At 42.2% G+C, this 23,188-nt stretch overlaps 3 protein-coding genes across 3 annotated transcripts; 2 read left to right on the forward strand and 1 right to left on the reverse strand.

Moving 5' to 3' along the window:
- The first annotated feature begins 723 nt into the window (after positions 1-723).
- Positions 724-3,656, forward strand: zmp:0000000930 (telethonin). The gene is made up of 2 exons (XM_036539299.1): positions 724-935; positions 1,523-3,656. The coding sequence occupies exons 1-2, from the start codon at positions 799-801 to the stop codon at positions 1,929-1,931; spliced, it is 546 nt and encodes a 181-aa protein (XP_036395192.1). The 5' UTR covers positions 724-798; the 3' UTR covers positions 1,932-3,656.
- Positions 3,657-6,679: 3,023 nt separating this feature from the next.
- On the reverse strand, positions 6,680-9,133 carry ccdc127a (coiled-coil domain containing 127a). The gene is made up of 3 exons (XM_036539449.1): positions 9,080-9,133; positions 8,392-8,523; positions 6,680-8,234 (listed from the first exon to the last, which is right to left on the reverse strand). Exons 2-3 carry the CDS (start codon positions 8,507-8,509, stop codon positions 7,558-7,560), a joined length of 795 nt encoding a protein of 264 aa, XP_036395342.1. The 5' UTR covers positions 8,510-8,523; positions 9,080-9,133; the 3' UTR covers positions 6,680-7,557.
- A 515-nt stretch (positions 9,134-9,648) lies between these two features.
- On the forward strand, positions 9,649-19,563 carry LOC118784521 (succinate dehydrogenase [ubiquinone] flavoprotein subunit, mitochondrial-like). The gene is made up of 15 exons (XM_036538788.1): positions 9,649-9,733; positions 10,263-10,346; positions 10,777-10,938; positions 11,533-11,676; positions 12,111-12,275; positions 12,714-12,862; positions 13,389-13,513; positions 13,634-13,802; positions 14,106-14,301; positions 14,568-14,739; positions 15,120-15,238; positions 15,558-15,669; positions 16,011-16,141; positions 17,885-17,995; positions 18,925-19,563. The coding sequence occupies exons 1-15, from the start codon at positions 9,674-9,676 to the stop codon at positions 19,009-19,011; spliced, it is 1,986 nt and encodes a 661-aa protein (XP_036394681.1). The 5' UTR covers positions 9,649-9,673; the 3' UTR covers positions 19,012-19,563.
- Positions 19,564-23,188: the final 3,625 nt, after the last annotated feature.

The raw sequence follows: 23,188 nt of genomic DNA on the forward strand, positions 1-23,188 counted from the left end.
AAGGGACTTGAGCAGAATTTTAATCTCCTGACCCAAACGCTGACAGCTTAGACACTGTACAACTGCACAATGGCTCACGAACACCAGAGTGCAGGAGAAACTGCTCCTTTGCTCTATATTTACACAGACGTCTCTTCTCAGAAGTTCAGGGGCTGGAAATTGTGCTTTCAATACATTCAGATCAAGGTCATTTCTTTGCTGCGGTTATGTTAAGATCAGCTTTTAGAAATAGCATCTAATATTTCCAGTCCCAACCAAAAAAGAAAAAAAAAAACAAGATGAACAGCAGCATTGAGCAGTGCATAAACCAAATTACAAATAATGAACCTTAATCACCGGTGTTGTGGACATGTGTATATGAAATACTGCTTATCAATGCTACCCTCCTTCAAACATATTGACATAATGTCCATAATCAAACTCAAAGCATACTGTGATGTGGATGTGGAAGCATTTTAAGAACACCCTTTCCCAGCATACAGTCACGTGTAATCATAAAGCCTTTGAAGTGTAACGCTGTTACAGGAGCCACATTACATGTACTCTCTTGACGCCTCCTTGCGTCAGGCTGTGTAACGTATTAATCATTATGCCTCCCATCGCTGTTGTAAGCTAACCCGGCGCCCACCCTTATGAACACATTTGCCATGATGCAGTGGAACAAAAATAGAGGCGAGGCATTATTTAAAAGGCACGGGAGGGCCAGGCAGAGGCGAGTGCCATTCAACCGCAAGCCAGAGCTCGTTCTCGCGTAAAACCATTAGCGAATCCAGCTGGGAGCCTCCCGCTTATCTCAACATGCATTGCTTAAGCAGGCAGAGTACTTTTTATCTGGTGAACGCACACTGTGACGTAAAGGAGGACAATGACACAAGGAAGGAGCGCTATGATGCCACCTGGCTGGATCTGGTCATGGAAACAAGACCAGAGGAGAAGTATGTGGTCGTCTGACTGCGCGCCGAAACCTCGCAGCTGTAAAACCGTTACTAATTTTATTGCCTTTGAAGCCATTAACATGGAACATGGTCTCCTAAATTATACCGATTACCAAAGAAAGAGTGACAACGATTTAAAGACAATGGTCAGGAAAATAATTGTTTCGAAAATAGTTTCATTGCTTGAAGAGGTCATCCATAAATCCGCTATAGTTAGCCTACTTTTGGGGGAAAAACTAACCCAGGATGGGGAAACATTTAGAACATGCAATAATTTTATGAGTTACACGTAAATAATCGTCGTTTTCTATAACTATAATCTAAATTTAACTTAATCCGCGTTATATATAAAAAATGTTGGAGTTGCTATCATTCCTACAGTTTTTTTTTACGTCAAATACAAACTCTTTTGAAAACAAAGTAAGACTAAATAATCATACTGTGGTGTGTATGAAATGTTGTACTATCCGGTATTATGAGTAATCACATTTTGAGTTCAATGAATGCACATGGTTAGAAAAATATAGTTCGTTACTGATCGAGAACATATTATTGTGTCTCATACTGTGTCTCATACATATTCCCAGGATAACTCTGTTCGAGAAGGACACCTTGCGCAAGGAGAGCTACGAGAAGAAACAGGTGGCGCATTTTCTGGTGCAAAGATCCCCCAGCCAGAAGCTCCGGCTGGGCAGACATGGGGAGAAGATGACAGAGTATCAGCTGTCCTACAAGAACGTCCTACCCGTGCCCATCTTCGTGCCCAGCAAACCCGTGTCGTCCAAGGACTCAAACCGCGCCCTCACCCCAACGGAGCTCCAGTCTATCATGGAGTACGAGAGGGCACTGTCGAGTGGCATGTGTGCGGAAAAGAGAGAGGTCTCGCATATCACCAAAGACATACCAAAAGTCGTGCAGCCCGCCCGCGTGAGCTTCAGAGCATCTACTCTAATCTCTCCGCCTCGTGGGTCCTCTCAAAGCCCGCTGAGGCGCTAATGCGGATGTAAAATCGGAGATACATACCTAATTAGTGCAGTGACACCAGAATTTGCAGATAGGTTGGTGGATGCAATGCACGGAATGGTGCTACTTTGTTATCGAAATATGTTAAGGTGTATATTTTGTCCGAAGGCAAGGGTCACATTTTTGGATGGTTCTATGTACGTGGTTCAGTGTCTATGAATGAGTTTTAGAACTTGAGAAATTTATTTCTTCCAGGTCTTTGTGTGAGCTGCTAAGGGAAGCTTTGATCACAGAACATGATCCGCTGTCAACACAGTGGAACTCCTGATTAGTGGTGAAAGGAAGGAAGGTGGAATGTATGGAAATGTCAGTGTAACAGCAATGATTCCCAGTCCTGATCCCGGGGACGCATCGTGTATGCTGGTTTTCATTTCAACGCAGCTCTCAACTAATTAGGTTATATTTAGCTGCTAAATGAGTACTGATCTCTATTTGTCGTCCCTTGAATATCTGCTGACAGATCTCTGTTACAGATACACCTTATTGGAAATAGGTTTGCTCTAAAAATATACGTGTGAGATATTTCTATGTGTAAATTCTGAATTAATTCTTTAAACAAATTAGTGCCACAAGTACTACCTTAATTGATTAAGAATAATTAACTGTTTGATAGGGCCTAGAACAAGAAATTGAACAACTAATTATATTTCATTAGGACAGCTGTACTAAATTTGTTGGGCAGATACTCACAAAATAGGTTGAACAAATAACTTTCCTTTTTATATTGGTGCAAACACATCTTTAACAGCACATTTCGCTGACAAATAATTTATTGTACAAAGAAATATACTGATATAAAAACTGTATGTATTTATTGAAATAAAGAGAAATGTTAAGATAACTACTCAAGGGAAGGCTGAGCTGGAATGAACACCAGCAAACACAGGAACACAGTTGGGAAACATTGTTCTAGAGACAGATCAACTGCAAAAAAATCACATCGGTTATGAATGTTACATGCCTGTCTTTACACCCCTTTATGGTTTTAGAAATCAATGTCTTAACATGTGCTGCTAAAAACAGCAATAACAAAAAACATCATTTTGTCATGGTGAAAGGAAACGTACAGTTGATTTGTATACTTTTTAATGTAAACAAATGCTATGTCCCCATTGAAGCGTATTATTTTCCTTTCTTCAGAGTAATTGGTTTTGTAAGAAATAATCTTGAAACAACACAATTCTTGAGGCACTCAGGAATTTTATTTATAAATTTAATCTGTTCTTGTTAAAAAGATTTTTATTGCAGTATCGTAGTATTCTTTACAATTCCATTGCGGTTAATTGCAGTTGTTAATTCAGCAGAGAAAGTTACAGAAACACAAACTGAGCAAAAAGGTATGCAAAGGCAAGGTTTGGGCAGTAAGCTTGATTTACACTTTATCCAGTAAATGAAGCTTGTGAGTAATTATACTAATTAGCCTGTATATATTGGAAATAAAGCAATTTTCTCACTAATATTGATCATTCTTAACAATATATTCACATATCCAGTGAGTTCAAGTCACAAAAAAGTGCTTTTGGACAAACAGAGTATTATCACCTAAGCACTTCCTAATCAACTTATACTAAAATATCTTTTAAGTATTGTCCTCACCGTGAAGAATTTTCCTGCCTGATACCTGACCAGGACTACATTATAAGAAAGTAATGTGATAAGCTCGGTCACCCTTACAAATAAAAATTACACTGCTCCAAATGTGTGAGTCAGTTGCTGTCCTTCCCAGCTCCTCCCTCTGTCGGTTGATGGTGTTTCAATGTTCCTCCAGCTCCTCCTGTCGGTTGATGGTGTTTCAATGTTCCTCCAGCTCCTCCTCCTGATGGTTGATGGTGTTTCAATGTTCCTCCAGCTCCTCCTCCTGTTGGTTGATGGTGTTTCAATGTTCCTCCAGCTCCTCCTCCTGTTGGTTGATGGTGTTTCAATGTTCCTCCAGCTCCTCCTCCTGTTGGTTGATGGTGTTTCAGTGTTCCTCCAGTTCCTCCTTCTGTTGGTTGATGGTGTTTCAGTGTTCTCCTAGCCCTTCCTCCTGATGGTTGACACTCACCTAGTCCTTGCTCTCTCAACATCCGAGTTGTGTGTAGAGTTAACACAAAAATGAAATGTCCTAGCCTTCATATAATTTGGTTGGTGCACAACATCTTGCCCAGCAAAAGCAGGCAGGACTGGACCACAATCATGCTTGAAGAATGGCTAATGTCGTAGTCCACGTAATATAAATATCAAAGTACACTTACACAAATGCCATGGACTGTTACAGTTTTTGAAATAAGAATTAAAAATGATGGATATTATGTTATGTTATTCATAAGCGATATTTTTTCATTCCTGTGTTAGGTTTCAATTCAGCCTTACTGAGAAATCAATGATCGTATTGGTGCATTTGTATGCTGCCCTCTTGTGGGGGAAATTTGAACATTCCAAACATAAGCTCCTCGATTTGATCAGCTAGCCGGTTTCAAAGGGTTGCCCTGTTTGTGATGAGAAAATGTGTCATTGATGGTTGATGTAGTTTAACATTGACTGTACATTCAACATGCATACAGTTCGACATTCACTACATTCACTGTACAGCTGGTATGTCCACTTCTAAAGCTACACAGAACTATGTTCCCTTTCATCACTGCATTCCTCTTTCTGTTGATAATGTGCACACAAACACCTTGTTCCTGTTGTCTATTATCAAATATGATCACCTGTAGGACATCATAAACTGTCTGTTTCAATGAGGAACATACACATGGAATATAGAAATATTCTGAAATGACATCTGAAATAGTTCTGAAATAATATTAGAAATTCTGAAATATTAGAAATAATTCTAAAAATAATTCTGAAAATATTATAATCTGGTTCTGTTTCTTGACCATGGGGAGTACATTGAGCAAAATACATGATTTGAGATGACATAGCACATTATGGGTGTCAAAACAGTTGACAGTTTAACTTTCTTTGAAAAACACCCAAACCGAGGCTGTGACCTTGCTGAACTCCAAACCACAGCGCTAAGCACTATTGCACTAATTACTGCACTGTCTCAATACTTTTACTTTTATATTTGCATTGCTGTACATACAGCCATTTGAACATATCTGTCAATACTGTACATACAACCCTTATATATACACTCCTCTTTCCAACTCTGTCCACTTCACCCCCCATGTGTAACACATTAATATATTATATATATATATTTAATAATCTGTTAACATTGTACATACTGTAAAATATAACATTACTTACACGGGAGTAACTACTCTTACTCTTAATCGCACTTTCTGTAAATAATACTATTCTTTTGCACTTCTGGTTAGATACTAACTGCATTTCATTGGCTTTGTACCTGTACTCTGCACAATGACAATAAAGTTGAATCTAATCTAATCTAACCTGAAAATGTTTGTTTCAATTTGTCAATGATGATGATGATGATGATATCCTTCAATGTTGTCATTTCAGACTCAGGAGAAAACATGGCTTGTAAAAACAAATGTACAGATTTTATAGAACTGTTTGAATTTTTGAATTGCAAATGCCAAAGTGATTTGCCTAATTTAACACATCACCTCAGAAAGAGCAGTATTTAGAGAAAAGAATTCACCATCAGCTTTGTGTTTATGTTTTACATACTTATTTCCATTCTTGTGGGTTATCAGTGTAAGATGCAGTCATTCAGTGTACTGAAGACAGCACGTTTCTTCACAGACAGGTTGTAAATGTTTAAAATGGGTGCTGTTTCCTCGAGACTGACTCCCATTTGAAAATTACCAGTCAACTTTTGCTTTTTCCCCTGTTCCCTCATAACACTCAGTAGGGCAGTGGTCCCATGTACATGTTTGAACACTTTCAGTACATTTACAGTGGAATACTGAAAAATAGCAAATATCCATCCATGCCACCACAGATAAAGAGGACATGCATCACAAAGAGTCACATTAACATTTATTAGATCTTTTAACACACCTTTTTACACGTCTTTTACGTCACATTCCTGATTTCACCAAACAAGAATGAACACAGACACTGTATGTCAGTGATTGAGGGTATACGACATAAAACAATATGTGATAGAAAAAAGAACTATTCCCACTGTGGGATGTGAGGATATCCATTATGTAGCCTTGAAGGCTACAGCAAGCTGTTCCAAAGTTAAATCACCCATTTTTGACATCAACAATCTATTCAATATCTTCATCAGACAAATTCAATCATTTTTACTCAGACATCCATACCTGTAATATTTGATTTACTTGATGTCCGACTAGTTGATATAGTCATCATTTAGTTTAAGAAACTAAGTTGTTTTATTTCAAACTCATTACCATACAATCTGGGTATCATCTTATTATGATTGATATCAATTAAATCAGTACGTATGATATCAAGCCTATGTTACATGGTATTACTGACCATGTGTAAAAGGAGTGTAGGCCGCATGGCTTCAGTTTCAGACCCTCTGTCATATTCCTGATATTTCAGTAAAATGTAAATTATTACCATTCCCACTGTCACCCTCTTTTACTTGCTCATACATTTAACATCATATTCATAATGTTTCTGTAAAATGAAGTTAAACAGAGTCTGAGCATAAGTAACATCAGACAGATATGGACATGTGTCATGTTTTTGTTTTTAAACACAGTACAGTCAGAAACGCCACAACACAGAAGAGATACATTCATTTATGCTTTTATGCAAACAGGAAACACTGAATACACCACTCTTTCAAAAACATATTGTAAAAAACATTGCATAGTCCTCTTAATCAGTGGAAAAACATTTTCTAGACCGGAATCTGTGGCCGCAGGCATGCTTGCATGTGATTGTCAAGTTAAGAGAGACCTGAAACACAAGGTAAACTGATAATATTTGTAAGCCTCTCATAGTATCTTCATAAAGGTATCCTCTATGAAGTGGACTTAAAGAGTGGCAAACTTTCACAAAGCAGTGACATCTAGTGGTCACAATGGCACATGGGTATCCTGGTATCCAAACGCTAAACAATTTTAAAGGATAATGTCATCATAAATTTCAGTTTTTAATGTAATTATTACCCTTTACCATTGTAGGTACTCGTATTAAACTACTATGCTCTACATTTATAAGCACCTTCTAATTTAAACTCCTTCTGTAGGTTCATACCTGACATAAGGCTAACCCTCCTGCAAAGCCCAGAATGCAGTGCTCCACTCCAGTTGCCACAAATTGTATTGTTACTTATTCCCTCATTCCTAAAAAACATTCCTTGTTGACATAACCCTTTAGGGAAATTTTGATCTTCCATTTTGACTAACTGGGCTAACTACACAAAATAAACTACACAAAAAAGTTCATTGTGATGTAGGTTTGTGAGTTCCCCTACAGTCTTAGTGTATAAAGGTTTTAAACCACTACCATTCTCACCAGTGCAAATGACTTTTGTTATCATCAAGTACTGATAACACCAGCTGTTGATAAGAAAATGTAGGCTTATCATTTGTCAGCATCTCAAAAACAGAGTTACAGTTTAAGTTAGTAGGTTTTACCACGCCCACTGTCTCTTTTTCCCATGTACTTGCGCCTGAAGCAGCTTTACATTTTCCACACCGTCTGCCGGTTAAGGTCACTTAAGCTTCGGCTGCAGAGACTCCAGCGCCCTCTTGTGTTTCTGCAGCGCGACCTGCAGCTCCCAGTACCTGAGGTAGAGCCACATCAGGCTGCCGTTCTTGCGCTGGTCCGTGTTCAGAACATCTGCGCAGTGCCGGTCGTTTTTGAAGATGTCCTTGAGGCCGGACTCCATGTTTAGTTCGGCGGCCAGCGGCTCCTTAGCCGCCCGGACTAACAGGTTCTTCTCCATCTCCAGCCGCCGGTCCCGGGGAAGCAGGACACTGCAGAAGACCCTCTGCCTCTCGACGAGCCCCGTCTCGAACTCCCGCAGCACCGCCATGGCCTTCGACTGCCACTCAGTCTCCCTATCCAGCGCGCGACTGAAGAGCGCGCCGGCGGCGCCGTACCGCGCGAGCTCCCCCTTCTCCTCTTCCAGGGCCTCGCGCTCCCGCTGCATTTGCTTGCGCTCCTCCAGGAGCTGCTGGCTCTGCGACTGCAGGGCCTGCCGGTAGCCCTGCACGCGCTGACGCTCCTTTTCCAACTCCAGTTCCACGTGCGCGGCCGTCCTCCGGCTTTCGGCCAGGCTTTCTCGGTACTTCCTCTCCAGGTCTTTGGTGACGGCCTTCAGGTCTTCGTCATACTTGACTTTAGCCTCCCGGATCTCCCGCTGCGACTCTTTGGTCCAGATCGATCCTACGTCAAAAAACATTCAGAGTACATGCCAACATAAACAGGCACCCTGCCATTACAATAAGGATCTAAAATTGTTCTCAAGCAGGTTCGAGATCTTTGAGTCTCCTCTGCCACAATAAGTAAAGACTGAATACCCTGATCGTTATGCAAGACTTACGAAAGGCCGCCAGGAGAAGCATTGGCACGAGAAGGGCATAATTCCACTTGTTACCGTCCCCACCTCCCCTCTCGTCTGGTAGAATGTTCCATCTCGGTGGGTCGTTCAAGTTGTTCATGGGGACGAGACACTCTAGATAGGGGAATATCCCGTGCAATGCGTAAATCGGTTATTATTCAACCCTAAACAAATCTAATTAGCAAATTCGATATTTGCACAAGAGAATAAGTATACTGTTAGATTCACAAAACTGACGGTACAGACAGCCGATAGCAGAGTCTTTTGTCAGTGCTTACATTAACGTTAACGGCATATTTTCACTGGCTAAAAACATGTAAACAACTGCGTTTTGAGGCATTGACTTAAGCAGCGTCTAAACAATGTCATTAGTTGACCAGATTACGGCAAATGTCCGTTTACTTTCCATTGTCTATAACAGCAGCTCTACTGGTTATAAAAGAACTTTATTGTAATATGAAATTATACAGTAGGCTAACATTAAGTAGCAATGGTGCTAGCTGCACAGGGTCTCCCGCCATTTGAAATGGGCTGCAAATCCAAACATGCAGCTATCTGACCAGTTACATGAACGTGTTTAATTTAGCTGTATATGCTTTCGGGATTATATAACTATATCTCAGTGTGGTGAATATTGACACTTAAACATTACTGCAAAGTGCTCACTCACCTTGGATTATCACACTGTTCCTGTCACTCGACTGTCGGTACGTCTCACGTTGCGTGAAATTCATATTACACAACGTGCACGTTAACGAACTTCAGTTTGCCGCTCGTGTTGCGCATATCCACAAATATGTATATTTGTGAACGCTTCAGTGAAGTCATCGTCCTCTGCTGTTAACCTATCTGCATCATATAGGGATCTGCGTATCAGCGCAGCGCACGCTTTGAACTGCTGACGGTGAACAACTACGGTACTTTACGCAATTTTAGTAACGTAAGGAGGGCTACTCATGTAGAATTTTGTGAAGGGGGGCATTGATTAAGAATTCCTGTATTTATGAATCAAATAAACCAGCAGTGAGATAAAAAACAATCTAAATAGCACTTAAAATGAATTTATATTTAACTTTAATTATGTATATACTTATTTAATTGCTTTAATACTCACTGTAGTTTTACTAATTTAACAATGTCATATCATTCTCCCCTCACCCTACAGGCGTAGTAGATGGTACGTTCTCGAAGGAGCAATAATCGAAACCCGCTTCCATCCTCTCACAGTCAATTCGCCGAAGGCGACAGAGCTTGCGGAGTAGCAATGGCATCTTTGTGCAACGTGTCCCGGACTCTTACCAAAAGGGTTTTGTCTTCAAAAACAGTGAGCCCGTTTTTAAAGGTTCTTGTAAAAGGGAAAGATGAATGTTTACGATTTAATACCACGATCAGCCGTGTTGTTAGTATTATATAGCCTTGCTGTGTTAAGGTTGTGTAACCGGCTGTCTTCGCGTTTGCGTAACGCCTGTGCCTAGGTCGGCAACAATGACCAAGATGCTGGGTATTTGACCACCCAGCTATGACTTCTTAATGGTTAGATGACAAATTAGTAGCTTGTCAATTACATGTCTGGCTAGCTCGTTAGCTAATTACGTCTATTTGAGAATTTCCACGAACTTTTGGTGGTGGATTTCATGTCATGAAAATCAACGTGGAAAGTCGTTCCTATACTTTGCTAACGTTTGTCTAGAAGGGAATGGTATCGTAGATTATGTATACCAGGCGAGGTTATTGTATGTCGGAGGTAGGCTTTATCAGATGGTATCAAATGTTATTGGTAATGTTATGTTGGTATGTATGTTATTTGGGAAACGTGGGAAAGCACGAAAGCATGAATATTTCTCCTCCATCAGCTTCCAGCAGTATGCCCCGGGACCGCCAGGGGATTCCACTTTTCCATCTACGGGAATCAGGGCGATGCTAAGGTGTCAGATGCAGTGAGTACACGATCACATAGAAGCATATCACCCCAGTTGTTGTTTTTCCTGTTTTGTCATTTAGAGGGCCAGTGTAACCCTTCAGAAAAGATAGCCTACATCTTGTCAACCTGGCAACGATCCTGACGTTAAACAAAGTGTTCATATGAAGTTATTACGTGAAACATAGTTATTCCTTTGTTTTCTGGGAACAAATAAAGCATGCTTGCAGGTAAATACAATGTATTATATATGTAAACAACAGTAAATATTTCAGTTAGTGGTTATAGTCATTGGTTCTGTAATGTTCATGACTTGCCTGTTTGTTTGGTGTTGCGTTCTCATGTGAGGCCGCGGTTCCGTAACACCCGCAGACCGGTGGTTGCTGCAGCAGAGCATATCTTGTATGCAGGTTTGCTACGGAAAGTGATGGTTTGTCTGTGTGCTTCAGATCTCCACTCAATACCCGGTTGTGGACCACGATTTCGACGCGGTGGTGGTGGGCGCGGGTGGAGCCGGACTGCGCGCCGCTTTCGGTCTGTCCGAGGCCGGCTTCAACACAGCTTGCGTCACGAAGCTGTTCCCCACCAGATCTCACACAGTAGCGGCACAGGTACAGTGAGCAGGTGTCCCGTAGCTATACATGTGACCTCACCCCCTAGAAATCGCGATATTTGCCTTTAGTATGGTATCTCTTGTATATTTCAAACTGGAACGTCCTTTCTTCGCTTCAAAACCTTTAGGTAGCGGTAAGAGACTTCTGAATGCTGCCTCCTACAGATCATGTAGGTTTGAACCAGTAAAAAGAGAAATCATTGGGTGATGTTGACAGATTTGTTCATCCTTATTTTTATCCTTGGACAAAATGAAAGTCTTGGAGCCAGGTATTTATGTAAGCAGTAGAGGCATATTCCATGTTTGGTTTAACTTGAAGAGAATCACGAAAATGAGATGATGTCATTGTTAATAAACTACCATACCTTTATGTAGTAACAAGAGCGGTAAAACGGTAATGTATGATTAACTTTTTACATTGACAGTTAACAGTCACAGTCAATGCAGACAGACAGTTTGTGGAAATGCACCATTTTTAAGTTGCCAATAGTTCAACAAAATGACTCCTACATGCTTGATCAGAAAATGTAAGTAACAGAAGTGGCTTGAATGGTTGCGCTTGAAGGATTTTGACTCATTTTGTCCGGACCAGGGCGGGATCAACGCAGCCCTCGGGAACATGGAGAATGATGATTGGCGATGGCACTTCTATGACACGGTGAAGGGATCTGATTGGCTGGGAGACCAGGACGCCATCCATTACATGACAGAGCAAGCCCCTGCAGCAGTGGTGGAGGTCGGTCCTGACCAGGAGCCGTACGCTTTTAAATGTCTCTCTTTTGCCTATATCTGAAAAGAATCACTTACATCTAATGTTATAATTTTTGTCACCTATCAGATGCTCTGCTCCAGAGTAGCTTACGAAGATTGAGTACAAATAACTAATAAAGCTGGATGAAGGCCTGTACATACAGGATGTAGCTGCAGAATTCAAACATGACAGCTGCCTCTACAGTTAAACTGCTTTGTGCGGACATACAGACCCAGCTATAAATCATTTTCGTAGCAACCAAAGTGTGATGTACAAAGTAGTTACTGTCTGGCGACACAGTAATACCTACACAGATACAGGCTAATTACACATGCATTAGGACCACTTGAGAATATCAGTGTAAAGCTGCATGTGCATCTTGGGGTGCCATATTGTCTGATCCCGCGTATCCTCCCCAGCTGGAGAATTTCGGCATGCCTTTCAGTCGCACAGAGGACGGGAAGATCTACCAGCGTGCCTTTGGGGGTCAGAGCCTGAAGTTTGGGAAGGGAGGCCAGGCACACAGGTGCTGCTGCGTGGCAGACAGGACCGGACACTCCCTCCTTCACACGCTCTATGGCCGGGTACAGATTTTATTTTCCTTCTACAGCTCCCTGCATCACACCCAAGCGTGTACAGTATGCAAAATACAGAAGCTGATGAATGTGGTAGTATCAGCGTAAGCACATGTTGTAAAAATGATAAGGTTTACAAGTACGTATGGTTATTCCACAAGGACATCAAAACCCAGAATTTTTGATTTTGCCTTGTAAGGACCATTTAATTAGGGCACTATATGTGTTAAATAATAATTGTAAGGTATGGTTCTGGGCCCTAGACACTTTTCAGGAGAGGAAACACACTTGAAATCAGCAGTTGCAATGCCTCTCTGGGTTTATGAGAAGCCTCAAGCATTTCAGGAAGCAGCAGTGGCTGAATGTGGAAATACCACTGCACGTTACAGCAGTCTTCTCCTGCCCGAGAGCTTCTCCTGCTCTAAGACGTCACCCTCTCTCTTTCAGTCTTTGAGGTACGACACCAGCTACTTCGTGGAGTACTTTGCCCTGGACCTGCTGATGGAGGGTGGGGAGTGCAGGGGAGTGATAGCACTGTGCATGGAGGATGGCTCCATCCACCGCTTCAGGGCCAAGAACACAGTCATTGCCACGGGGTACGTACCTCATAGCCCGGCCAAAGCCTCATGCTCACTCAGCCATGCAGCAAAGGGAATCCAACGCTGGTAGAAAATATCATTTGCGGCTACACATTAATGTTGCTATTATGTCAAATGTCTGTTGTTCTGTTGTTCAGGTTGATAATGATGGCACTTTACGGTTTGTAAGTACATGGCTGATTCACCACTAACAACAGAGAAAAAAGAATTTTGGGACTCCTCTCTTGGGATTTTATAAAAATAAGTCTGAAAGCTTGAGTGTGAGCGGTCCAGCACAGAGAATTTTGGCCTCCCAGCGAATCCGCAGCTGTTACACTAAAAAAGAGGAGGGTCACCCTCCAGGCATAACATAGTACAGCATACCTAGTGTATGATGAGTGTTTTTTGTTACTGTTTTAGAGACAATGGGGAAAAACATAATACATGATATACGCACACCCTTCAGAGATAGACTGTGCCTGTTGGAACATTGGGCTTTATTTTGTCATTCTTCCTCTCATCACCACCTCCTTCTCTGTCATAGTGGCTATGGCCGCACCTACTTCAGCTGTACGTCGGCACACACCAGCACTGGAGACGGCAATGCCATGGTGACCCGTGCCGGGCTCCCCTGCCAGGACCTGGAGTTTGTGCAGTTCCATCCCACGGGTAAGATCCATCCAGCCCAGTTTGACCGCTGTGCCACAAATGCTGCAGCAGTTTCCGAGTTCACCCTACATACAAAGCAATGCAGGATTTTTGATGTGACCGCGTTGCGTCTTCCGGCAGGGATCTACGGGGCCGGCTGCCTAATCACTGAGGGTTGCCGTGGCGAGGGCGGGATCCTCATCAACAGTGAGGGTGAGAGGTTCATGGAGCGCTATGCCCCCAATGCCAAGGACCTGGCCTCCCGTGACGTGGTGTCCCGCTCCATGACCATCGAGATTCGGGAGGGGAGGTACGATATGCACCTTCCCCAGCACCGTCTCACCCCTCTGTGCTCCTGTTAGCACCTGCTTGCCGAGCATAACTGCACAGTGCAGTCTTTGGCTTGAACACATAGACAGGCCAGAGGTTTTCTGTAGGTGCATGCTGCTCATGTCTTCATCATGATCAGTGAAATCAATAGTACTAGATCAGTCTTAATGGCAGACAAAATGAGACTCTCTCAAGGTGGCAGTATCTTAATTGGACATGGTTTAGAGATGCAGACCAGCCAAGTTAAGACGCACTCTCAAAGCAACGCGCTGTCCATCCACAGGGGTGTCGGCCCAGAGAAGGACCACGTGTACCTGCAGCTGCACCACCTGCCCCCACAGCAGCTGGCCACGCGCCTGCCCGGCATCTCTGAGACTGCCATGATCTTCGCCGGGGTGGACGTCACAAAGGAGCCCATCCCTGTACTGCCAACCGTCCACTACAACATGGGCGGAATTCCCACCAACTTCAAGGGACAGGTAGCCATCTGTTGTTTGTGTAGCACACCAGCTATGTGCATTTGTTCCATTATTTTTGAAGTATCATGTACTGTTACAAGGCATTGTGGGGGATTCTATGGTAATATATTTGTATTTCAAATCACAGAAAAGTACTTTATGTCTCAAATTCAGTTCTTCAGCTTTCTGTGTTTTCCATACAGCCCCATATGGTTGCACAGTTCAGCTAAGATCAGTAGAGATGCAGCTGTGGCTCAGTATGAGTGGACCTTCATGGTTTCCCGCAGGTCATCACACACAAGGATGGTGAGGACAAAGTGGTTCCCGGGCTCTACGCTTGTGGCGAGGCTGCCTGTGCATCGGTCCACGGAGCCAACCGTCTGGGCGCCAACTCCCTGCTGGACCTGGTGGTGTTCGGCCGCGCCTGCGCCCTCACCATCGCTGAAATCTGCACCCCTGGTAAGACATCGTCTCACAGGCCGGTCTGTTAACGGATGGATTCAACACTGGAAGGTCACTTAAGTGTGTCTTATCTGTTCATAAACATTTGCATTTATACCACAAATGGTTCATATGTAGTCTACCCATTTAAAAAATGTTTGCTCAAAATATTAAAGTCAGTATAAATATATTAGAGTTGGTCTAGAAAACAACTTAAGTCCGATCACAACCTGTTTTGCTGGAGGTTAATACAGTGTAATGCCCCTGTAAAAGTCCAGTGAAAGCATTTGTGTTACCATATTTCAGTCATCACAGACTGAGAATAGATACTGTCCCTGTTTGTGATATTGTTTCTCTCCTCGTTTGTGACATTGTTGCTGTCTCCATTTGTGACAAAGGAGAGAAGCTTGCCCCCCTTAAGCCTAATGCTGGAGAGGAGTCTGTGGCTAACCTGGATAAAATAAGATATGCCAATGGGAGCACCCGCACTTCAGAGATCAGGCTGAACATGCAGAAGGTAATATGTCTTAATGTACTGATGATGCTGCCTTTGCTGTGGAAATAGTTCTGCACCATTACATTTATAAATGTGTTTATATTTGTGAGCTCTTAGTGCTTAACATAATTCAGACAGTGGTGAATCTGATGTAGCTCAGTGAAGCCTGCTGTTTGTACATGTTTTGTGAATGGGGAGTATGATGTAACACTGCACGCACAATGGCAAGGCTGCAGACTGAAAAGTTGTTCACATGGTGACCAGTTTGCAGCATGAAACGCTGCAGGTATGTTTCTGCTCTCTCTGACCATGTGATGGACTCCGCCCACTCTGTCCCCAGACCATGCAGAATCATGCTGCCGTGTTCCGCACCGGCTCTGTCCTGAAAGAGGGCTGTGACAAGATGGACGCCATCTACCAGACCCTGGGAGACATCAAGACCTTTGACAGAGGTCAGCATTTTTAACACTCTGCATTCTCGTTCCCCGTTGGTATTAATGTGTACACAGCTGAAACATCCAATAGTCAGTGTATTGTGTGCTTTATGCCTCGTGATATGTTACTCTGAATGGTGGGTGATGTCTGTAAAATGAATGAAGAAAGCCATATTTCGTAGGCCTTCAGCCTTGCTAGGGTGTGTCTAACTACCAGCCATGTGGAAAGTTCAGTGTTCAGGCCGTGTGACGGTTGCGCTGGTGTCCTTAGCCGCCACATGGCATTGAAAGCACTGCTAGGCAACAGGGCCACGGGGCTGAGCGTTCGGTCCATGTGACGGTTTCCCCGGCATCCTCAGGTATCGTGTGGAACACCGACCTGGTGGAGTCCCTGGAGCTGCAGAACTTGATGCTGAACGCAGTGCAGACCATACACTCAGCCGAGGCACGCAAGGAGAGCCGAGGTGCCCACGCCCGGGAGGACTACAAGGTCAGAGCACCCCCTCACAACACCCTCATAGGCCCCCTGTGGAATCTGGCACACAGCTCCCTTTATGTAATTATGTAGTTAATGTCTTGCTAATCTTGGACTGCTTTATCTTTCTCTGATGGGGTGGGCAGGCAAACATCCACATTTGAATCCCAAACATTGCCAGGATTAACTGAAGCTTTTTGATTTTTCCCCCTACCATCACTAAGTCTTCAGGATTTAGTAATCATTGATCCATACGTGACATAGTCTTGGCATTGTATTAGTACATAAGAAGAACATAAGAACATATGATGACGAGAACAGGCCATTCGGCCCAACTAAGCTCGCCATTTCTTAATTAAAGAGTATCCAAAACTGCATCAAGTCTAGACTTGAACACAGCAAGGGTCTCTGCCTCAACTACATGACCTGGCAACCTATTCCATGTATTGATAACTCTTTGTGTAAAATAATATTTCCTTACATCAGTGCGGAACTTACTCTTAACTAGTTTCCATTTATGTCCTCTTGTTTTACAGACTGAACTCACCCTAAAGAATCTATTATAGTTAACCTTATTGATTCCTTTTATAAATTTAAATACCTCAATTAAATCACCCCTAAGCCTCCTCTCGCTTAATCTAAATAGGTTAAGTGACTTGAGTCTTTCCTCATAGCATTTATATTTCATGCCAGGAACTAATTTAGTTGCCCTTCTTTGAACCTTTTCTAAAGCTTCAGTATCTTTTTTATAGTGCGGTGCCCAGAACTGCACACAGTATTCCAGGTGCGGTCTGACTAAGGCATTGTATAATTTCAATATAACCTCTTTAGATTTATACTCAATAGTTTTGGCTATATATCCCAGCATCCTGTTGGCCTTTTTTACTGCTACAGCACACTGCCTAGATCCTGTTAAGCTTGGGTCAACCATTACTCCCAAGTCCTTTTCAAATTGAGCACATTCTAGTTTTTTTCCACCCATGAAGTAGTCTTGTTTAAGGTTCTTATTTCCTACATGCAAGATTTTACATTTATCTAAATTGAAAGTCATCTGCCAGGTATCTGCCCACTTTTGGATGCTGTTTAGGTCTTCCTGTATTATTTTAGTTGATTCTATACTGTTGGCTAGACCCCCTAGTTTTGTGTCATCTGCAAATTTTACTATTTTACTTCTAACCTCTGCATCAAGATCATTTATGTATATAAGAAATAGCAAAGGCCCCAACACCGATCCCTGCGGGACTCCACTTCGTACAGGACCCTGCTCCGATACAGTTCCTCCCACAGTTACAGTCTGCTTTCTATTAGGCAGCCAACTTCGAACCCACTCGGTGATGGCTCCTGTAATTCCCGCAGATGTCATTTTCAATATGAGTCTCTCGTGCGGAACTTTGTCAAATGCCTTTTGAAAGTCCAAATAGATAATATCATAAGCCTGGTTTGAGTCCAGACATGCTGTAGCTTCCTCAAAGAAGTCCAGGAGGTTTGTTAAGCATGACCTCCCTCTGCGAAAACCGTGTTGGCTATCATTTAGAACACCATTTCGTTCCAGGGATATTAATATGCTTTGGAGAGAGGGTCATACCAAGCAGGCATCTGATTTCACACATTACCCCAAAGCTTGTAACAAAACTGAAGGCCAGTCATACAGCTGTTAGTTAAACCTTAACAGTTATGTAATGGCTGCTGTAGGGTCCATGGGGATTTGGGGAGAGTGGTCTTGCAAGGGCGTCGAGTGATATGTTTGTCATCCCTCAGGACCGTGTGGATGAGTACGACTACTCCAAGCCCATCCAGGGACAGCAGAGGAAGCCCTTCGACCAGCACTGGAGGAAGCACACGCTCTCATACGTGGATTCAAACGGAAAGGTACAGTATGAATCAAATTCATATAGTGCGTTGCATCAGATGCCCATCATTTGCTCTAAACATAGGGAGCAACTCACCTCCTGTACCATCAGTGAAGAGCATCTGCCTGGGTGATGCAAGGCAGCCATTTTGTCCCAGAATCCCCAGATGAGGCTAGGATTGTATCACCTAATCACACTGGGAGATAATTTAAGAGTCAGAGGACACAAGAGAGATTTGTGTAAGTAATCTGGCCGGGACACTGGGGTTAATTCCCATCCCCTTGTGATCATGTGATGTGTGCAGTTTAACCTTAGCTGACCCTACTCAGCTTGGACTCTGGTTACCATTTCTTCAGAAATAAGGATTGAAAAGGACGTTAGTTTCATTCTAATGGGGCATCAGGGGCATTCTGACTACACGCTATCTTACCACAGTGATAATGAAATTGGTATTAGACATGGAAGTGCAGAATCAGATGAATATCAGAGGTCTGGTGCAACAAACCCAGGGTCTTGCTTTGATTCGATTTGCCCCACCTGTGTCTTGATACAACAGATAACAGATAACAACAGATACAAGATATAACTATACAACAGTATAGTTGTGTCATTTAGGAGCACGCATCTAGGAATACCCTTTCGATCAGTTGACATTTGACCCACTGGGGTGTCAGGTCAGCGCTCTCCTTAGATCCAGGGATGTCAAGTGTTAATTCTACCTCTGTTCTTAACTGGAGCCACAGAGTGCAGGTGAACTTGAATCACCCATCATTTTATGCAACAGATAAGGAGGTGCTAGTTTAACGATATCTCTAAAACCTTTGGGCCCTTGGATCTCCTATAGGGACAGGGATGCAGGCCACCCTGCATCCACTCACCAAACTGTTTTTTCTCTTGGTTGAGGAACCCCAGGAGTGACCTTCAGTGCCTGGCATGTGTCTTTTGCAGGTGTCTCTGGAATACCGTCCTGTGATTGACAGCTCTCTGAATCAAGAGGACTGTTCAGCCATCCCTCCCGCCATCCGCTCTTATTAAGAGACCTGTTCTGTCTCCTAGTCATCTCTAAGTTATGAACAGAACATGTGCTTTTGCTGTTATCTCAGAAAACAGTCTGTATTTTTAGAGCAATATAAACAAGTACTGCACATGCAATATTTTGTACTGTTAGCATTCGGTGTTAGAGGGGACGTACCATTCTTTCAGCATTTGCTAGAGTTTGTGCAAGCAAACAAATTCTGTAATAAAATTAGTTTAGAATACTGTAGATGGAGCAGAGCAGCATCAGCTTAGATGTATCTCCTGGCAAAGCTTCCATTAGATGTTGATTGGATCCTCACATTCACTCTTGGTGGCCTTCACGATCAAACAAATTGCCACAACACCGAAGGTCCAGATGTCTTGTGTGTGTCATGTAAAATTTTATGTATTTAAGCAAAAAGGTAACTGTTTGAGCTCATCTGGGAATGTCTACAGGATGCTGTATCGACAAGTCCAGGTCTGATGATTACATTGCAGCTACAGGGGCCAGTGTGGTGTAGTGATAAAGAATCTGGGTTTGTAACCAAAAGGTTATTGATTCCACTCCCAGGTGGGGCACTGCTGTTGTACTCTTGAGCAAGGTACTTTGCCTGAATTGCTTCAGTGAATATCCAGCTGTATAAATGGATAATCTGTAAAAAATGTAAACAATGCAAATTGCCCTGGATGAGGGCAACTGCCAAGTAGATAATATTAGAGACAATGTTATTGAAGGCTTACTTGACATACCCGTGTGTATATACTGCTCTTAAACACAGTGCTTAAGTTTCATGACTCATTGCATTTGAGTGGTGGTGGATTTTGCACTTAATGCTGTATCCTGTATGTACTTACTGTACTATGAATCAATGGTATTTAACTTTATGATTTCTTGTGTTTTTATTTTTCATTAAGCAATTGATTGAAGAATTGTTTTAAATATATTGTGGAATTAGTGGCCTTGCATGCCATCACTTGGTTGTCACATTGTTTTTTCATATCTGTATTCATTTTTGATTTTAATAAATGGTTTCTTTCAACACAAGACAAAACTATTTTCTTTAAAATGGGTTTGTTTTGTTGAATCCATATAATTAGAAATGTATACTAAAAGACAAACCCAAGATGGATACTAAGATACAAACTCTAGCATACAAAAAATGCATCTCTACAGCTAAGCTAACCATTTGGAGTCAGTATTTCTGTATGTGAATGAATTCTAGACCATTGCTCTGAAAATGAGTAAGAACCCAGTTCGCACATTTTGTTTACGTAAATGGAGCTGGAACAGTTGATTCTGGGTTTTGTCTGAGGGTTACATATCTGTTTCCAGCTTTGGATACCTGCTGTGTCAGCTAAATCTTCACTGATTTCACATGGAATTTGACTTAAATCACACTAATGCAGGCGATTGTCATGGTGCATAGTGCATGGTTTCTGATTCCAAAAAACATGGTTGCATAAGGGTGGAAAAAGTTTAAATAAATGAAAATACAAACCAATTCTAATAAAATAACTGGAAGGCGTAGAAGCAAAAATGTGCACAGAAGTTCGCAATGGTCTATAGCATTTTTTCTATATCTGGCTGGTTCTGCCTTATTTCATTTTCCACACGGTGGCAAAAATTTTATTTCAAAAAAGCAGAGAAGATGTTCAGAACCAATCACCTATGATTTTGCTGACATCATATTTGGTTGAGTGAGGATTTAGGTGAAGAGCAGGCATGCTGGCTGATGGCACCAGGCACACTAATAATGTTGTTATGGGGGGGGGGGGGGGGTAGAGTAGAAGCCCATGCAGATCAAAAAGGGACTGTTTGAATGAGGGGATGGGACAAGTAGTCTGTAGTCTGTAGTCTGCCTGTGTGACAACAGGAGTCTTCTAGGGATAAGAAGGTGACTCAGGAGGGAAGACCGACTGAGGACTGCTTTGCATTGTGGGTGGTATGCTGTGCAGCCAGGGAGTTAAAGATATTGTGAATGTCATTAGGGGGTGGAGCAGGGAAGTCAAGCATGAATCAGTCACAGGAAATGAGGCCAGGGACACCATCCACTGGTTTCTTCCTGCAGATAAACTCCATTGTCTTTGTCTGATGAGGCTGCTGCTGCTGCAAAAAAAAAATATATGTGTCAATACTCCACACTCCACTGTTGCCTAATTTAGGGGACACAACTAGTGATATTAACTCAAACCATACTACGCAGGTGCTGGGTAGCTGATGTAGACCATACACCAAACAAAACTGCAGAGAAAAATGAATGAACTATCATTACATATCTATGTCAACATGTATCAGATTCAGACCACTTATTTCCAAAAAAACATACTTAGTTGCCTCAGGTATGAATACAGGTGTTCAGATGAACATGGATAATTACTGCCTCAGGCTAAATGTTGAATATCTGCATGGATAAATATCAGCTATTCATTCCTTGGGGCACACATGACTATTTCTGGTAACCCTTTCTGTGGAGGGCCCTACACAAAAACTTCATATCACCTCTGTAAGCAGCACACACGCATTCATGAATATGTATGCATACATGCCTGCAAACATAGACTGTCGCTCTGACTTTGTGTGTAACATGAAACAGATGTTGATGGCACACCCTATGACAGTCTCCATTGGTAGGTGTGTTAATGAAATTCAATTTCTAGAACCCCGTTTTTATTGACCTGTTTTCTTGCATTTACTTCTGACACCAAGAGGTACATACAACCTTTTTTCAAGAGTTATTTGATTGCACCTTCCCAATCATCTAAACTGTTGAATTAATTACCACTAATTAAAAACAAATGATACAAATGAAACAAATGATGTTTAGATCCGACACCGAAAAGTGTTGAATTCAGTCCAGCTAAACAGAGCCACGAGCACTGTGGACTTGCTGTGACGGAGAAAGAATTCTCCGCACAAACTTGCGCATCCGCCTCGCTATGATGAAGCGGGGGAGTGCGGCAATGGGAAAATTTCGCATAATGTTAAAATAATACATGGACTCAGTTTAAAATGCATCTGTTTGTTTCTAGAGGTGCTGTGTTCAGTTCGTTCATGGAAGTCTGTTCATTGTGTTCGGGAAAGAGGCTTGTTACAACAATGTATAGTATTGCTTGGATTGTTTGTGGTCGCTCAGGTTTAATAACGCTATAATAGCGAACGCGAACGCTTGCTTTCGGGTGCACACGAAAACAAGCAATCGCGTTTGCCAATTTAACAGCCAAGCAATTATGATTGTTACTTTAAGACAAAATGTGATAATTGCAATTAGGTTTAAATAACACCTGTGGGTTAGAGCTGCCGCCAGGAACAGGCAAAAGGAGTGCCTACACTGGTCATGGGAATTATATAGCCTTATGGGTAACGTAGTTTCCATCTGTTGGAACGTGGAAGGGGGATGTTGTACTACCAATGTAAATTTTATCTCATAACATGTTTATTTTGAAAGAAATATGTGGGATTGTTAATGGTATGTGTATATTTCATCATGGGATGAATTAGTGTCATAATTGGGTGCTCTATACTTGTTATTGATTTTAATATTTTGACCCAGGTAATGGGTTAGTCCAGGGCGGGACTCACCCTATTTAAGCACCCGAGTACCATCATTTGGGAAAAAAAAGAAAAAGAAAGGCTGCAGGAGAGTATAGACTCTGTGAGCCAGTAAAAGAAGGAGGCACCTGGGAACAATTTCCCGGTGTTATTTATTCACTGTTGTAAATAGTTATTTCTTTGTCTTGTTCGTTGTATAGCATTATTAAACGTCCTGTCCTCGTTCACCCCAATCTCTGTTGTCGTCACCTGTTTGCCGCTCGCCGTCCCGTCACACTTGTGTATGCAGGAACATGTTGGCAACAAGTCTTAGCGGATGACATTATATTCAATATGTACGTCGCATTGTCAGACAGAAAAGCAGTTACATTATTAAAATCGACCTTGAAATCTTTTACTAATTTCTTTATGTCTTTGGTTTCAGACAGATGCTTTGAGGAACCCCTAGCAGCTATTTCTGTTCTGTGACTGTAAATGGTTGCCATGACATAGAAGTTAGCGCTTTCGCGTATTAAGGAGCCGAACACAGATAGCGTTTTCTACACAACACATGTTTTGAGATTTTTGTCTATCAAAAAATGACAAATTGGATAAAAATTTTCCCATGAAAGCTTCTAAAATTCGGTGTATGAGTAGGCTAATAAT

Source organism: Megalops cyprinoides, chromosome 10, assembly GCF_013368585.1.
Source record: "Megalops cyprinoides isolate fMegCyp1 chromosome 10, fMegCyp1.pri, whole genome shotgun sequence".
NCBI lineage: Eukaryota > Metazoa > Chordata > Actinopteri > Elopiformes > Megalopidae > Megalops > Megalops cyprinoides.